General features: G+C 57.3%; 1 protein-coding gene across 1 annotated transcript; it reads right to left on the bottom strand.

The window, feature by feature from the left end:
• Positions 1 to 1,009: 1,009 nt before the first annotated feature.
• Positions 1,010 to 17,268, bottom strand: TRPM2 (transient receptor potential cation channel, subfamily M, member 2). Its single transcript, XM_010080352.1, has 31 exons — positions 17,074 to 17,268; positions 16,646 to 16,731; positions 15,999 to 16,167; positions 15,335 to 15,515; positions 14,759 to 14,925; positions 14,166 to 14,346; positions 13,613 to 13,674; positions 13,232 to 13,432; positions 12,793 to 12,895; positions 12,428 to 12,549; positions 10,714 to 11,064; positions 9,708 to 9,845; positions 9,008 to 9,137; positions 8,565 to 8,710; positions 7,979 to 8,407; positions 7,303 to 7,421; positions 6,886 to 7,018; positions 6,572 to 6,743; positions 5,955 to 6,138; positions 5,499 to 5,680; positions 5,216 to 5,348; positions 5,018 to 5,105; positions 4,360 to 4,447; positions 3,808 to 3,959; positions 3,243 to 3,319; positions 3,050 to 3,151; positions 2,657 to 2,743; positions 2,365 to 2,470; positions 1,969 to 2,070; positions 1,393 to 1,509; positions 1,010 to 1,135 (listed from the first exon to the last, which is right to left on the bottom strand). Exons 1-31 carry the CDS (start codon positions 17,266 to 17,268, stop codon positions 1,010 to 1,012), a joined length of 4,629 nt encoding a protein of 1,542 aa, XP_010078654.1.
• Positions 17,269 to 17,787: the final 519 nt, after the last annotated feature.

Below are 17,787 nucleotides of genomic sequence, written 5' to 3'. Positions count from 1 at the left end.
GGGAGCTGCTCCAGCCTCTGCCCATCTCCGTGGCTCCTCTGGCCCCAGGGCTGGATGCAGCACCGCAGGGGGGGCTCACCAGAGTGGAGCAGAGGGGGAGAATCCCCTCCCTCGACCTGCTGGTCAGTCTGGTGGTGATTCCACCCAGGACACTGCCGGCTCATGTTGAGCTTCTTGTCAACCAACACCCCCACGTCCTTCTCCTCAGGGCTGCTCTGAATCCATTCTCCTCCCAGCCTGTATTTGTGCTTGGGATTGCCCCAACCCAGGTGCAGGACCTTGCACTTGGCCTTGTTGAACCTCATGAGGTTTGCATGGGCCCACGTCTCGAGCCTGTCATGATCCCTCTGGATGGCATCCCTTCCCTAAGGGATAAGAGCCAAGAGCTGCTCATGCCTTCAGAAGTGCTGGATCACAGCTTAGGACCACGGCTTTGGGTCTGAGGCAACCAGAGATCTGGGGCCAGCTGCCACAGGAGCCACTTGCAGGGCAGTACAAAAGACCCTAAAGCCTTCTCCAGAGCAATCATCCAGGAGTGGTGGGTGGGGAGCTGCCAGGGCTCAGCTCAGGACCTGTGGGGCAGCGGTGCCCAAGGGATAACAGCAGCAGAAGGGGTGCTGGGGCTGGCAAGTCCCCGCTGCCCACACCAAAGCAAAGAGCAGGTGGGAGCTGAGAGCAGGACCACCTTGCAGGAACAGCCCCATGGCTCTGCTCGGCCCAAGTCCTGGGCTAGTGCTGTGGCTGATGTGGCGGCACCACGAGATGGGCTGGGGCTGAGCTTGGTGGCTCTGGTGACCGGGATGCTGCATAGGCACTACCCAGGAAGGCCTTGTCCCCGGCTGCTGGAGAGGTGGAGGTTTTCCTCCCAGAGACCTGCAATGGACATTCACAGAGGCGACCAAAGTCTCCAGGAGCTGCCCGTGGTCTCATGGGTGAGTGGTGGTAGAGATGCACGTCCCAACTGGAGCCTGGGATGGGGCAGCAGGAGCCCTGGCCTGTGCTCGAGGACTCAGTAGTAGGCGCCGAGAAGGGTTGAGACCTTGCGCAGGAGCTCCTTGTGGTTGGCATGCAGGGGGATTCTCTTGTCCAGCACCTGCCAGCGGATGCACAGCTCTGGATCGCAGCCCTGGAGGAACTGGAATGGGACCAGAGCCATCACTGGAACAGGACCATGCCAGCCATCCTCAACAGCACCTCCACCCCCCAGCCCTTTCTTTTTGGGGCCCCCAATGCAGTGCCACCCCATCTTCATCCCCGTGTTCTTCCTCCACTACATGCAGCTGGAGAAGCCCACTCCTGATGAGGGCGAGATCTGGGTCTGGAGATCTGGCTCCTGTGTCCCAAGCCCGCTGAGAGCCGGGTCAGGGAGCTGTGGAAGCGAGGGACCCATACCGAATTCAGCCGCTTCATTTCCACGTCGTTCTGGTTGTCAAAGTGCACGCTGATGGCGACTGTCTCGATCCAGGCGTTATCCGTGTTGCGGGGGTCGTCCAGGTATCCCTTGTGTATCTGGGCACAGTGAAGGAATGTCACATTAGCAGAGCCGTCATCACCTCTCTCAGGGCACCGAGAGGCCCTGGGGGGTGGTGGGCCGTCACTCCCCAGATCCTCTGCTCCGCTGGAGACCAGTGACCTGTTCCCACTGAAGCTGGAGCCCTGGATGACAGCAGGCAGAGACACTGGTGTGTGCAGCCCATCCCCAGGGTCCCTGGGCTGCCTTCCAGTCCCCTGCACAATGTGAGGCCATTACAGCACGTCTGCACCCCCCAACCATCCCTCCCTGGTGGGAGCAGTGGCCAAGGGGTGATGCACTCTGCCCCTGTACCCTGGGGACACCCATGTGCCTTGGTGCCACCATGATGCCCCCACGCCCCTGTACTGCAGTGATGCCATGACACCTGTGTGCCCTGGCACTGGGGTGGTGCCTGCACAGCCCCGTACCGCTGGGACACCCACGCGTCCCCCCACCTCAGTGCCTTGTTTCAGCAAATTCTGGAACTGGGGCCAGAACTCCCGGCGCAGGATCCACTTGAGCTTCAGTGGCAGCGTCTCACCTGGCTCCAGTGACCCCTGTGCCAAAGCAGATGTTGGCTGTGGGGAATGCCATCATCCCAGCCTCCCTCCCTGCCACCAGCTTGGCCATCGGGCAGTTCTCACCACTACAGAAGGTGCCACAAGCTCTGGTGTGGGAAGCAAGCAGTGGTGGTGCCTCCTTCCATCCCTCTCCCGCTGGAGAAGGAGGAGCAGGAGGAGGAGGAAGGAGAAGGAGGTTTCTCCCTTTTCTACAGGGCACCCAGCCATTGTGCCAGGCCAGCCCCACGTCCCCAGCCCCTTCTGAGCCAACTGGTTTCCACCAGTTCTTACCCCAGGCAGAGCCCACACATCTGACAACGGGTACTGGGCTACCAGGACTTCCAGCATCTTCTTCAGGCTCTTCCTTATAATGGACCCATCCAAATTCCTCCTCCAGCTGTGAGAGAGGCCCCTGTTATGCCTCCACTGGACTCAGCTCCCCCCGCCCAGCAGGGGTTAAATGGCCAGTGGTGGGTTTTGCCAGGTCCCAGGCTCTCTGAGATGGCTTCATGCCCCCCTCTTCCATTCCACCTCCCTAGCCCCATTCCAGAGCGAGGATACCTCTCTGTCCCCATGCACTCACCGGGTCACAACGGGGTGCAGGGCATGGTTGGGTCCAAAGCAGTGCAGCCTCCCACGGCCTTGCAGCCCTGTTCTGCCCATGGGGTTCCTGGCAGGGAGAGAGAGAGCAGGCTGGGATGGCACCAGGGTCCCTCTGCGCACCCCTACACCACTCCCCAAATCTCCCACCACTGTACGGCACCTTTTCTGGGGTGCTGAGTGGTTTTTTTTTTGGTGGGGGCAGCCCGGAGGACGACACGTGCCATTATCCCTGCCACACCATTAGCCATAGGGAGGCGGGAAGGGGATGGATGCACCCAGGCCCCCCTGGATTCTCCATCTCCCCGGTGCTTTGTCTGCAGCCCAGGCACCCCAGCTCCCAGAACCCGTCTGTCCCCACAGTGGGTGCACTCACAGTGGCAGCCCATCCTGCACGGCATAGAGGCCATGGAAGCTCTGCCGGTCGATCAGCCCGTCCGTGGTGTTGTAGTTGATCTTCAGGAGAGACTCCAGGGAGCTGGGGGATGGGAGGCAGCCCAGCAGCGAGGGCTGGTGGTGCCACCCAGGGCAAGGGGCAGAGGAGCAGGGAGTCATGGGGGGACACTCACGGGCTGAAGGGGGCCTGCACAGCCATGTCCTTGTGGTCCACCGAGTAGGTGGGAGGATCGTAGAGTGAGAAATCCACCTGCAGAGCACATGGCTATGTCAGCTCCCCCTTGCATCCCTGCTCAGGTGGCAGGCAGGGACTGGAACCCCCAGGGACGCTTTCTGCCCCAGTCCCTTCCTTCTGCCCAGCTCGTGGCATTACTCCCCAAGGCATGTGGGGCTCCAAGTCTTGGCTGGAGGGTTGGTTCCTCTCACTGACACGAGTGTCCCTGATCCTGACCCAGCCCTGTTTCAGGAACTGCGGAGGTGAGTGTTTGTCCCCTCTGTCTCCCAATCCAGCATCCCCAGGCATCCCTAGCACTGCAGATCCCAGCAGCAATCATGCCCGGTCACCTCTCCTGTCCTTGGGAGGGCCTCAGAGCAGCTGCTCTGGGAAGCCCCTTGTCCCAGGGCTGGGAAAAACAGGAGCTCCCAAGTGTGACACAGGTGTGACAATGCATCTGTTCCTCTTTCCACTGCCATGGTGATGTCCCCCCAAGCCCCGCTGCCCAGGGTCACAGCTCCTACCTCCCAGGGCACCTTCTCATCTGGCACAGGGAAGCGAAGGGTGTGAGACCCCGGGTACTGGAGGTTTCGGGCAAGCACATGGTACAGAGAATAGCTGTCTTCGGGTTTCCCCTCCAGATCAACCTCCTTCGTCTCCGAGGCTTTGCTGGAACCTGCAAGGCAGACACAGACAATGAGGCTGTGCAAAGCAGGGTGCTGAGTCCCATGCTGTGGACCCGTGGCTCTGCTGAGGGACTGTCTGGGTCTCTCCATGAGAATGCTGATGTCTCCTGGGGGGCTGGCTCCCAGCCTCCCTTCCAGCAGGAACTCCCCCAGGGATGCTGCAACGGGAAGCCTCAGCCATGGGCTCCAGGGAGGGCTCTGAAGTGAGGGTGGGACGGCTGCAGGAGGGCCTGGACGGCCTCGCAGAGCCCCCAAACCTCCCTTGGGGCAAAGAAGCCTCTGCCTTGCTGCTTAACAGCCTCGCTCAGCCCTGGTCCACAGCCCCGCAGGTGCGAGTGCAGGGCTCCAGGTTTCCCCAGTGCTGCTGGGGTGGAAATGGGCTCTGCTTACCCATGAGTGGCACATCCTCACTGGAGCCAAAGCCATTGCCTCGTAGCGCTTGCATGATCCACCTCAGTGCCTGGGCACTCTGATGTACCTGCGTGGGACCAGAGCACGTCAGTCGCCCCGGGATCTCAGCTGCGCCCCGCACTCCCAGGGACACAGCCCTGGCAGGAGGCACCTGGCTGCTCAGCCCCCAGGGCTGCAGCCATCCTTGCTACACCCTGATGCTCAGCTTGGAAAACCACCTCCAGGGAAACTTTTTTTTTCCAAAGCAGGTGGAAACGGATGTGGAAACAGCAGCTGTGCTGCAGCCATCTCAGAGAGAAGATGCCAGGGCCCGCTGCGGCTTCCCAGGCACCCCACAGGGTCCCTCCATGTTCAGAAGGTCTGGAGGGTCCTTTCAGGCCAAGGAGAAGAGCTGGGTCAGATTTAATTGCTTGGCTGACCAGTGGAGGCAGGGGCTCACCCCATCACTTCCCACCTTTGGAGACAAACAGAACATGTCCCATAAACTTTTTCCTCTCGAATGTTATGGTTTTGGCAAGGAACCTCAACCTGCATGAAGGGGATGATTCAGAGGGACTTTCTCTTGTGCTCTGGGTCCGCAGACTAAGCCCCTGGAAAACTCCACATTTCTTAGGTGGCTGCTCAGCTTTTATCTCACCTGGTCTTCCAGAGAGGCCAGTCTCTGCTCCACCAGCCCTGTCCTCTTCACCTGGTCCAGGTCCAGCAGCTCTGCCAGTAGGTCAACCCTGGAGGGACAGTGCAGAGAAGAACCTCCTCAGCAGCCACCCCTGTGCTAATCCCAGCTCTTACCTGCCCAGGACACTGGAGGACAGAAGGATGTCCCCATCTCAGGTACCTCTGTGCAATGTCTCGGATCTTCTGCTCTGTGTTCTGCTTCTCCTGGCACTTCTGGTGCTGCAGGTAGTTCTCCTTCAAGTACATCTCCCAAGAGAGGAGAGCAGCTTCTTCATTCTTCTCCAGCTTCTCTTCTAACAGAGGAAGGGGACGGCAGTGCTGTCAGATCCCCAGGCATCCCAAACCGCACCGCTGCAGCCCAGGCACCAAGCCTCGTGCCTTGGTGCATGGTGCCATGCCCTGGAGAGAGGGCAAAAGGCAGGAGGGGAGATGTTGGTCCTCACTGAGCTGTTTGTGGCGCGTGGGGGGTCGGCAGAGCAAGCCTCGCCGGACCAGGATCTGCAGGTGGTTGAGGAGGATGAAAGGTGGAGGTGCAGGTGGGCGGCCGTGGTACTCCTCGATCAGGTCGTGCCGCTGGAACTTCCAGATCTGGTCCGTGTGCTCCTGGACCTGCTGGAAGGTGTAGCTGGGGCACAGCCCAGGCGTCAGCCGTACCGTGGGGATGAGGGGACACATCATGTCTGTATGGTGCCCCGGCTCCTACCCAGCTCTCTGATCAGCCCTGGCCTGCACCCTCTACTTCTACCATATCTATAAACCCTGCAAAGCACCCCAGTGCTCCAGTCAGCCCCAGGACCCTCCATGTGCTTTCCCAGCATGCGGTGCCCTGGCCATGGCCAAACCTGCAAGCGAAGACAGCTCGAGTCACTTTCAGGAGCATGGGGTCAGGTCAAACTCACTTGAACATGGCGATGAGGAGGTTGAGGAGGAGGATGTTGGTGAAGAGGAGGTATAGGCACAGTAAGATGACTGTCAGCCACTCTGGAAAGATGGGTTTCTTGTTGTCCTCATTTGTCTCTGGGCACTTGGGCTTGTAGGGGTCGGTGCCGTTGGGGCTGCACTGGTCAATGTTGAAGTTGACCCCTGCAAGAGAGCACGGTACGACTGCTGCAACCCAACCTCGTGGTGCCTCGTCAAGGGAGCTTAGCAAGAGGCAGGGATTCAATCTCGATCTGCATCATCCCAAGGGCTCTTCTCACTGCCACCAGCTTTGCAGTGGTGGCACCGAGCTGGATTGACTCCTGCTCCTGTGCCCTTGCTGTAGTGTGCTCTCTTGACCGCTTGTGCAGGGGCGGTCCCTGGGTTTGCATTGGTGACAACGCTCCCAGTGTCCCAGAGTAGGGCTCCGTTCCCACCCCTTGTCATCGGTCCTTCCTGGCCTTCTGTCATGCTTGGAGAGGAGCCCCGTGCAGCACTTCCATGGGCCAACACTGCAGGAGCGAGGCAGACTGTGGTGTCAGCCTTGTTGCAGCCACCCTGCTCACACCATGCACTGTCACAAGCCAGTGTCCCTTACCGTCGATGTAGGAGGGAATCTGCCCAAAGATGGTCAGGTAGGAGTGGTAGACCACGCCACGGAAAAGCCACTCCACCCGTTCCTCGTTGTGGATCAGGATGGCCTGCTTGGCAACCCCAAAGGACACCACCCACACTGCGAGCAGGAAGAGGAAGAAGAAGACATCCTTCATCTGCAAAGATGGAGGGGAAGCAAAATTGCGTCCTGGAGCAAACCCCAGTCCAGGAGAGGAGAACACAGGTGGCACATCCATCCCGTGCAGGCATCTGGCTGCTCGAGTCGGTCACCCTGGCAGAGCAGAGGGGAGCTCTCACCATGCGCTTCACAATGATGATCTTGGGCCCCAGTGTTTTACTGACTGTGAAAATGTGCATCAGACGCAGGCAGAAAATTATAAAAGCCAGTGACAGGATGATGCGCCCGGGATACAAAGTTGATGGGATCAGCCTGGGCACAGAAGAGAGGAAAGGAAACATCTCAGCATGACATTTCTGCAATACCCATGAGCTTCCCGGAGTGCTGCATGAGAGCTGCGATGTGAAAAGCATCTCTCCTAAAAGCAACTGAAAGCAGAGGGGAATTGGTCAGAATTAATCCCATGACCACAAAAATCTTAACTTTGGAAGAAGAAATTGCAATTAAAAAACCCACACAATTCTCACACTAGTTTTGTAGCCCACAGCTGCAGCTTGAGCCTACGCGTTCCCGGGGCAGGCAGCTCCGCAACTCACCTGCAAGTCAACCCTGTGATAAAGACTAGGATGGCGCAGACGTCCAACTTATTCCAGAAGTCCTTGAAGTACAGGGAAACCATTTTCACAACCCCAAATCCATCTGGATCATCCAACAACTGGTGGGAAGAAAGGAAGGGTTGGTGTTTCAATGAAAGCCCTGTAAGATACTCACGTGCCTTGGAGAGGGGAGGGACTGCACAGACCTGCTGTCCATCACCAGACCCTCTTGCTTACCCAAAGTTGACCTGAGCCTACAGGGTTTTCTATAGGGGCAAGATTACAGGGAGAGATACCTGGGACGTTGGGCTCTTTAGTCTGGTGAAGAAAGGCAATGAGATGTTGAAACAGAAGCTGAAAAAAAAATCAAATGTAAAGCAAAGCCTGGAAATACTTCTGGGAATAAATACCCAAGGAGGGAGGTGATCCCTCCATCTCCTGACGTTCTCAGCTCAAACCAGCATGTCTTTCTGCAAGGCCTGGCCAGTTGCAGCCAAAGAGATTCTCCGACCTCAGAGACGGGGGAAATCAGCAGTCCCTGCTGCCGGGACTTCTCCGAATGGATGGTGACATGAGAAGCAACATGGGAAGATGAGCTACGCAGCACCTTCCCAAGGGGTGTCTCTCCCTTGCCAGCCTGGATCTTCTTGCCACCTCTGCTCTGCCTGCCCCATACCTGTCGGATCTCCTCGCACACCAGGGAGAAGAGCCAGAAGTAGATGAGGTACTCTCGCCAGGACGGTGAGGGCTGGAAGTCAACCATCAGGACGTAGGCGAAGAGCAGGAGGAAGGTGAAATAGGAGAGGATGTTCATGTGGAAGATGACGACGGGCGCCGTGAAGAAGGCTCGGAGGCGTGGCAGGCAGCCCGCAGGCGGCAGCCTCTGCTCCCTACAGGGAACCAGGGTGGAAATGGGGCTCAACTGCCCAGGGAGATGCCACGGTGCCTTCTCCCAGCCATGGGTGCACCCATGCCCCAGCTGTGAGAAGTACCTGAAGGTGATGAGGCTGGTGTAGAGAAGCGGGAAGAACAGCATGCACGCTATCACCCGCCAAAGCCCGTTGTCCACGCACATCTTCCCCCACCAGACTTTGGTTAGAAAGGCCTGTGAGGAGGGAGGAAGAAGACGACTGGTTACAGAAGGACCCCACATCAGAGCAGGACTGCAGGGCAGAGCCCCACTGCTGCCACCAAGGAACCCTGGATCTAGGGCAGGGGACACTTGGGCACTTCCCCTCCAAGCACCGCTGCTGGGAACCCACCTGAACACCCCCATGAGACACGAAATTCATGTTCTTGGCCTCCAGCGCCAACTGCAGACAGGTTGTCTTCCCCCAGGCCTCAGAGACACGGGTGAGGAGCTTCTGGGCTCTCTCTTCATCCTTGCGGTAGCACTCTGTGAACACACCTGGCCAGGCAGGGACCAGGGGGGCGAGGCTGAGCCCCGGGGCCAGATCGGTGCCCAGCATGGCGCCTGCAGAGTCACCCTTTGCAGCAGGATCTGGCTGTTGCAGCACGGCACCCTCTGCATTCCCACCACCAGCTGGTCACAGCCCTCTCAGCACTGCGAGCCCCCACTGTGACGAGGGGACCCCTGGTATGGCACCACCCACCCCACCCATCACCACCAGACACCTCCTGGACAAAGCCTGCCGGCCCTGCAGGGCATGAGAGCAATTCTGGGATGCTGGTCCCTCCCACTCACCGATGGCCTTCTGCTCGTACTGCTCGGACAGCGCCAGCATGTCATCGGTGGTGTCCGTGTCTTCCTCCTCCTTGGCCAGCTCCTTCAGGATTTTGCTGCAGGCCAGAGCAGCCACCATGCAGTCCTGGCTCTGGAACAGAAGAGAGAGCGTGGGGCCTTATCCTGCATGTCCTGGTGGTCCTGCCGAGCCCCCACCGGCTCCCCCGGGAGGGACAGCTTGCTGTGACAAGGGCTGAGCTGCGGTCCCCTCTGGGTGCAGGGGCAGTAGGTGACCCACTGCCATGGGGCATCTGGGGACACCCCGACTCTCCTTTGGTGGCGGGATGGTGTGACCCCACAGCTCTGCACGGCACGCTCGCCATGCCACTGGCCACACTGCTGCTTGCCCTGGGGATGCTGTTGATGGGTGGAAGCCTTCTCCAGCCCGGTTGCTGTGCCCCTGTGTCCTGCCTGCGGTGTGCGGAGCCCTCCCTCATCCTTTCCAAGGAAGAGCAGGGGAAGGATCTGGCATCACGGTGTGTGCCTGGGGATGAACACCAACTGTCTGCAGGATCTCTAGCTGGCTCCCATTTGTCTGGGGGTCAGGCTCGGGCACTGCTGTGAGCCAAATACCATCAGGTACAATCTTTCCTCTGGGGGCTGGGAGGTTTGTCTCTGTCTGAGCCTCTCAGCTGGGACTGACAGCTCTGGGCTGTGTTACCTGGGCCCAGATGATTTCTGCCAGCTCCTTGCGGTTCTGGACCACAGCCCAGATAAGAAGGTCACGGACTGGATCCATGGTGAAGGTGACTCGGCCAGCAGAGCGCTTGTAGAGGGACCGGAGACTTGACCCCTGAACCTGCAAATTGTGCAATGGTCAGACTGGCTCCACTGACAAGATGCTGCTGCAGAGAGCAGGCAGCTCCCCAGCACAGAGCCACCCCCCAACCCTGGCTGCCTGCCTCCACCACCCATGGGAGGGCTTTTGCTGCAGGTAGTGGGCTGGACAAGACTGGATTCTTCCTGGAAATGCCACTTTTTCCAGGGGCAGGATTCTGTGGAGGTGTGCCCATCCTGCCCAGTGCACCCACCCCACCGGGTCCTGCCGTCCAGAGTCACCCAGCCATGTGTTGGACCGTGGGAGTCACACCTTGAATGTGGGGCAGATCATACAATCACAGAATGGTTTGGGTTGGAAGGGACCTTAAAGATCATCGAGTTCCAGCCCCCCTGCCATGGGCAGGGACACCTCCCACCAGCCCAGGTTGCTCAAAGCCTCATCCAGCCTGGCCTTGAACCCCTCCAGGGATGGGGCATCCACAGCTTCTCTGGGCAACCTGGGCCACTGCCTCACCACCCCCACAGGAAAACATTTCTTCCTCAGATCTCATCTAAATCTGCCCTCTTTCAGCTTAAAAGTGTTACCCCTCATCTCTCCTGTAGCCCCCCCATCTCTCCTGTAGCCCCCTTTCAGCACTGGAAGGTGCTGGAAGGTCTCGCCGGAGCCTTCTCTTCTCCAGGCTGCACACCCCCAACTCTCTCAGCCTGTCCTCGCACGGGAGCTGCTCCAGCCTCTGATCAAGATGACTTAGGCAGGGCTTTAAGGGAGTTTAAGTGAGATTCTTGAGCAGGCAAGAAGACAGAGACCCAGCTGCAACCTCCAGGATGGTTTCTTGAGCCAACATCCCCCTCCCTACCCTGCCACCACATCACCTGGAGATGCGTACATTCAGCTTGATGTGCGGGACGGGGATGGAGAGCCGGGGCCGCTCCGTGTGCTTGGGCTTGGGGTAGAGAGGCTGCATGGAGCTGCCCAGGAGCTCCTGCAGCACTTGGGAGACGTGGTGCAGTTGAATTCTTGGCATTTTGGAGCCAGCTGTGTGCTCCCTCTCCTCCAGCAACACCTTCTGCAGCTTGCTGTGGAACAGGCAGGATGGTGCCATGTTGTCGTAGAGGTAAACCAGGGTGTCCCAGGTGACAAACTCCTTGAGACGCACTCCCTGCTCCAGGAACAGCTTCACAAACTCTGGCTTGTTGGAGATCAGGGCGGCTGTCATCACAGGGTGGAGATCTATGGGCTGGCAGACCAGAGGCAGAGGTGAGGGGCTCCATGTCTCCAGAGCAGGGCTCCCACCATGCTCCTCACTCAGATGGGGGGAAACATTTTATCCCTGAGCACATAAGGAATGACAGAGCAGCTGGGAGGTACCAGAACTCGCGGGACATCCCCCAGAGACACCCTTCTGGGGTCGTGCACCCTCTCCTCTAGCAGTGAAGCCCACTGCTCCCTTGGCTGCTGGGTGAAGGGATGGGGTAGGGTAGAGCATAGACCCTCTTTCCCCAGCTCGTGAGCATACACCATACAAATGAACAGGACCTCACAAGCTTGTCCTCTGTGCACAACTCTTGAGCTGAAGGCTCATGGTGCTGCCAGCTGGATCTCAGCCACGGGGAGACTGGCCACTCCCAATGGTCACCCAGTTCAGCTTTTGTGGGGTTTTCCTTTCCAAGGCAACCTTCACATGTGCTCAGAAGTGAAAACAAAGCCTGTGGGGTACATGTCTGTCCTGGCAGGAAGATACCTGCTGACCTTCTGCCACAGCTTGGTTTCAGCCTCAGCTTTTCATACCAGCCACATGGGTCCAGAGCTGCAGCACCTTGTATCAGCCCTGGCCTGCAGTGGCTAATCCAAGAACCTGCCTCGTCCTCCCTGCCCAATAAAAGCATGGATCTCGTTCAAGTTGTGCATTTTCACACCATCAAATATTTTCTCTTCGGGATCCTGGTTCCCACCAGCCCTTCCCAGTCCCACAGAAGGTATGTGGGCTGGGGGAATCCTGACTGTCGAACGAAATTTGAAAATCCCTTCCAAGCCCCACAGCCCAAGCAGAAAGGACAGAGAACCCTGCTCAGCTTCGACTTCTCAACAGCTGGATCAGGTGTGGGACGGCAGAGCTGGCTTGTGCTGCTACCTGCCCCACTCTGTAGCAAAGTTTGGGCTGGAAAGGGCCAGGCTTGGTGAGAGGAGTTTAGAGACAAGTTGCCATTTGACAATGTGGTATGAGCAGCAACCACAGGGGAGAGCTGGCAAGAGGTATTTTTGGCTCTAGGTTGGTGGATTGCCTTTAAAAGACACCAGTTTTGAACAAAACACAAATTAATCACCTTTGTAAACAATTATAAGCCAAACATGACCTTTACAAGAAAAGACTTGCAGGATGTGCTCACCTCTGCTTTGGGTGTTCGAGTGCACTTTTGAAAGAAACAACAGATTAAAAGCTCCTGGTGATGTGGTAGGAGTTTAGGGTCCAAGAGAAACGCCCTCAAAAACTCTCCCTAGGCACAGCAGAGGTGAATAGTGCCCTCAATATCCACAGTCCTCGAGTGGGACCTGCCAAGCTGTAAGCCTGACAAGACATAGCCGCATAGGTACTCCCTTACCTTCCACTCATGGTCGTCCGTGAAGATCTCACTCCGAGCAATGTCCACCCTGTTCCAGGCCACAGCTAACTTCAGCTGGTGGTCCCAGTTCTCATGACCAAAGTGGTCCTGGTTTCGGGACGCTGCAGGCAAAGTGAATGTGTTAGAACAGAGGATCATTTATGTGGTGAGAAGATGCCACCTGGAAACCCCCTTGGAAGCCTGGCCCTTTGTGAGAGACATGTCTCCCCAATCAGCTCAGCATCACAAGGTTTGGGGACCCCTTTGGTGACCCCATAAGTCCAGCAGTTGCAGGAGGTGACTTGTGACCCCCCCCCATCCCATTCATCTCACCCCATCCTCCAAAGAAGCTCCCCACCCCTCACCTTTGAGCAGAGCCTGGAGGATGGCCACATCCACGTCCTGTTGGACATATTTACCCTCTCTGAAGATGGTCAGGAGCTGCCGGCTCCGCACTATGTCTTGGATCTACAAGGAGAGCCGTGGGCGAGAAATCAGTAGCAGCATCTCCTCCCTGTCGCTTCCCACAGCCCCCTGTCCTGCATAGGACAATTCCTTGCCCGCCTCAGTTGCCTGCAGAGCCCCTGTGCTGTGTCTCTGGGGTTGGTCCCAAATGGTACCTCTCTGCCCAAAGGCAGCAGGCAGTGGAGGACCAGACCTCAAGCCCTTGGGGTGCCCAACAGGACACAGCTGGGAGGAGATGGATGGTTGGAAGAAGATGAGGCTAATGGGAAAGGACCCCTGGGGACCCCTTTGACCTCCACAAGTTCAGTGAGAGGAGCTGTCTGCCTGTAAGAAGCTCACCTTCTTGGTCCACTCCACCAGCTTGGCCTCAGTGAAGAGCTCATAGGTGTCGTGGAAGAACAGGCTCAGCTTCTTCTGGATCAAGGTAATGGTTATCTTGGGCACAGGTAGGCTGGCTACCTGTGCGATGACATCAGCCACGCGCCCAGACCCTTCCACAATCACACAGGGGGTCCCATTGGTGATGGCGTTGTAGATGGTCTGCAACGGAGCGGGGAGGCTGGTCCTAACCCCACCCAGAGGCCAGCAGACCCTTGCTGAGCCCGAGCCACACACTGCCACTCTGCACGACTCCCACCCAGCTGCATTTCAGCACATGTGGCACCATGCTTGCACCGACACCGGGGTGGCACCTGGGAGTGGGCAGGATCAGTTCCTTACATCGAGTGTCCCGGGACCTCCTTCCAGCACCACACACACGATGGGGATCTTGATGGCGACACCTGTGAGGAAGCAGAGCCCAGGGTCACCTCCCCATGGGGCAGCCCACCCCATGCAGATGAATGTGGTCCCCTCTGAGCAAGGGTGGCAAGGTGGGAGCACCTTGGGAGGGAGATGGTCTCCTGGCAGTCATGCTGCTGGAGCATCTGTGTGCATGTGTTAGCACGGAAGATCATTTGCACAGCAAGAAGATACCATATGGAAGCCCCCTTGGAGGCCTTGCCCTTTGGGAGAAATGACTCTCCCTGCTCAGCTCAGCATCATAAGGTTTGGGCACCGCTTTGGTGACCCCATAAGTCAAGCTGTTGGCAGAGAAAGGCTCTTGGATTTGTGTTACTGAGAAACGAGGTTCCACATGCATCATTACAATCCTCTCAATCCCCTTGACTTGGATCCTCCAAGGAGGCCACAGCCTCACCTCCCACCGGAGGCCGGGTTGGGCACCTCATCGATGGCCCGTCCCACATCATGGCTGACTATGTGTTGCCATTACCTCCTTTCACCTTGGTTTGCTCTGAAATGAACTTCTCCAGCCTGGTCCTCAAGGGGATTTCCACCCCATACCTCCCGTGGGTCCCATCGTCCACCAGGATGAAGTGGGAGTGGTTGCTGTCCAGACAGGACAGGCTGCCTTGGTTCTCCTCATCCAGGACGTACTCAGCTGGAAAGCCACCCTGGAAGGTACAGGGAGAGAGAGTCTGGGAAAAGCCTGGCAAGGCTGCAGAGGAACATCAGATGCCCAAAGCACCCACCATATGGGACAGGAGTGGGCCAGCACGTGAGGACAGTCTGGCCAAACAGCTGTCCTCATGTCAGCTTTTCCCCATGCTCCTCTGGCTCTGCTCCACCTGCCCTCACACCCACCAAGGTCCTTCCAGGAGGAAGGCAGCACCTACACAAGGTAGGGTAGAGGGGCTTCTCAGCAAACATCAGCCTGGGACCATCCCTTCTTCTGGTGTGGTTGGGTTTTACCAGGGCTGCCGGGCATGGCTTGAAGCACCCATTCCCACCACCATCCTGGGCAGGACTTCCCCGGAAGTCCAGGCATAGGCAAAGCAAATGCATCTCCAACTCTGCCTGGCTCACCATGGGGCAGATGAGGCTCTCCCGGTTGTACACGGTGCCCCAGGTGGCTATGCCGATGGTGACAATCTCGCCCTCCTTGTGGCTGCAGCTCAGGATGAAGTCTCGTACTGCCTCTCCCACCTGTTTCATCACTCCAGTGTGGGACCCCCCTGTGATGATCCAGGCACCTGGGAGTCAGAGAAGGGCTTGTGAAGGGAGATCCTCTGCTCACAGCAATCTCCTAACATCCCCCTATATGGCTGCAGGAAAACCTGATCCTCAGAGGTGCTCCATCCCCCACAAGATGTCTTCCCTGCCCATTACATCACCCCAATGGCAGCACAGGAGATGCCTTCTTCAGCACAGTGACGCATCTCTCAGTCCAGCTCCCTATGAACCCGTTTGCAGCAACTGAGCAAGAACTGTCCATCCCTGGTCGTGGTAGTCCAGACAGGGACCTCCAGGCCTCCTGGGACAGCTTGGCACCTCCAGAGCAGCCCAGCATCGCCACAGCAGCCCACCTCACTGAACCCATCATGGCCAGATGACGGGCACCTCTCCTGCTGCAATTGCAGGGAGAGCCTCTGCATCCCTTACCAGTGGTCTGGGCCACTTTGACTAGCCCTTGCCGGAAGATGTTCTTCAGCCTTGGCTTCATGATGAAGTTTTTTGCTCCCCCGGTGACTGAGATAAGCAGGTTGGGTGCATCGAGACCCCAGTGTTGTGTCATGAGGTGGTAGATGACCCGGGGAGAGGTATCCGAGGAGACGCGCACATACTGCAAAAAAAAGGAGCATACATAAGGTTTGGGTTAAAAAAACAGGGTTAGGGGAACAGGGCATCTCCACCACAACTTCTCCTGTCCCAGCAAAGAACCAGAGGCTTTCCCACTGCCATTTCCCACCAGAGTGCTGTTGCCGGTGCCCCAGATCTTTGTGCGTGACCCTGTTCCCATTCACTTCTCCGGGACCGAGCATTCCTAAGATGAGCTTAAGGACAAGGACAGGGAACAGCCACTCCATGAAGGATGGGCCTCACAGCATGAAGGTCTCTCTCATGGTTTCAGAAAGGGACTAGGGCTGGGAGAGAGGAGGGATCCTGTCCCACTCCTCTTCCTCGGCTTGAGTCAGTGTTGCCGTTGGGGTATTTCCATGCTTTCCTAACCTCCTCTCATTCCGAAGGGAAATCCTTGCATTTCATCTGCCAGGGCAAGACCTGAACACTGGTTCCCTACGCACCACAGATGTGAAAACCAGATCACCTTCCCCATCTTCTGTCCCAGGCCTGTGAAGTGGATATCACCGAAGGCATCTGTGGGCATTTCCTGGACATGCCTGCGGGGGTCCCACTCCTTCCCCAGGAAGATGGGAGGTTTGGCAGCATCTTCCAGGTGCTGTTCCCTGAGATAGCCACACTCGCACACAATCCTCCTGAAACACAGACCACCAACTATTTGATGAAAACAATCTAAACCCCGAAGGCAAAGCCCAGCTGGCCCCAGGCAGGAGGTGTTGGCGTTCTCATGAAGAACACCACAGGTGCTGGCATCTTCCATCCAGCTCATCCTCCAGCTCAGAACTTGTGCAGAAATGAAGGCATTGTTTGGGTGGAAATATAGCAAAAAATGGGTATTTCTGCCTGGAGAGGCTTAGGACAGAAATATGAAGGTTGCTGTGGATGAAGGATGGATGGCAATGACTATATGTGAAAGCATCAGAAAGGTCCTCACTGGGACACAGGATATCAGCTGCGCAGTGACACACAGCAGGGTGAAGAATCAGGCAAAAAGAATTTGTGAATACCCTTGACACCAGCTCCCTTGCCAGAAAGGTGGTATTTTCTGGTGCTGTAGCTTTGTCATCAAACACTCCTTCTGCTTTTCTGGCAGGAGAGGACTGTCTGACTTACCCAGAATCCGACGTCTGGGAGCTTTCAACAAAGTAGGTGCACTCTTTCTTCTGGATGTTTTCAGGAATCCAGGAGGTGAGGTTTTCCTGAGGGAGCAGGAAAAGCAGCAAAGGGGTCAGGGTTTCTGCAAAGGGCCAGAAGTTATGGCAGGGGCCAGACACCCTGGTGCTTGGAGAGTATCTGGGTGCTGCTTTTGATGGGAAGGAAGGAAGCTATCATCTCCATCACTATCTGCAAGGACAAACCCAGGGGTACTCCAGGGAGGGAAGATATGAAAGTTGGTCATACACCTCAGATGTTTGGGGCTTTTCTGTCTGTCCCTAAAACTAAAGTGATCTGTTAGTAATGGTGTCATTAATGAGTCACCAGATAACTCATTCCATCATGTGTGGCCAACCGTCCCCTCTTCCAGCACCTCCTGAACTTGCCTTTTCATTGCTGCCGGTGGGGAAATGTGCCTTCTGCCTGCTCTTTGAGACGCTGCTGCTGCTCTGCCGGAGGTTAGGGACCACCTCAAAGTCACTCATCTTCTTGGGGTGTGTGGCGGGGTTGTCTCCTTTCTCAGGGCACACCTTGTTCAGTTCGGAGGGGAGCACCTTGCTGTGCCGGCCACGTGCAGCCATGGCTGCTGGGGCTTGCCCTGCTTGGTCTCCTCTCTTCTGGTCCTAGGCTGGGAGGTCCTGAATGTTTCCATCCTGAGTGTGGCAGAAAAAAAGAAGGATATCCATGGACTTAAAGCACCAGGGCTTCATTCACTGGGTGGAGACATGTCCACAAACCTGCCAACCCCTCACCATGATCCTGACACTGGGGCCACGTGTGTGGTGAAACAGCCTCAGCATGCACCACGCAACCTGTCAGCCTCCAAAAATTGACCCCACGGTGCTCTTCCCACCACCACAGCTGCTGCCTGCTCCTTGCCCAACTCTCCCCCAGCCCGTGACTCTCCTCGCTTGATCTCTGCTGCAGGCAGCTGGGATATTTCTGGCAGTAGGGTACCTTGGTGTTAGCAGGCAGACCAGAAACTAGGTCTCTTGTGTGAGCAGTCCAAGAATGGCCCTCGTCGTGGTTTTACCCCCAGCGAGAAAAATGCCACCACAGCCGACCACTCACACCCCCCCTCCAAGGAATGGGGGAGAAAA

The sequence above is a fragment of the Pterocles gutturalis genome, unplaced genomic scaffold, assembly GCF_000699245.1.
Source record: "Pterocles gutturalis isolate BGI_N339 unplaced genomic scaffold, ASM69924v1 scaffold12739, whole genome shotgun sequence".
In the NCBI taxonomy this organism is placed as follows: domain Eukaryota; kingdom Metazoa; phylum Chordata; class Aves; order Pterocliformes; family Pteroclidae; genus Pterocles; species Pterocles gutturalis.
This window is presented reverse-complemented; position numbering and strand designations above follow the sequence as displayed.

Bases quoted from the DNA above. Each gene is read 5' to 3' on its own strand.
- TRPM2 (XM_010080352.1), bottom strand. From the start codon at position 17,268: ATGGCTGCACGTGGCCGGCACAGCAAGGTGCTCCCCTCCGAACTGAAC. The intron at 11,065-12,427 runs GTAAGGGAGTAC...CTGGTCTGCCAG, and splicing joins CGGACGACCATGAGTGGAAG to CCCATAGATCTCCACCCTGT. The intron at 9,846-10,713 runs GTACGCATCTCC...CACAATTTGCAG, and splicing joins TCCCGCACATCAAGCTGAAT to GTTCAGGGGTCAAGTCTCCG.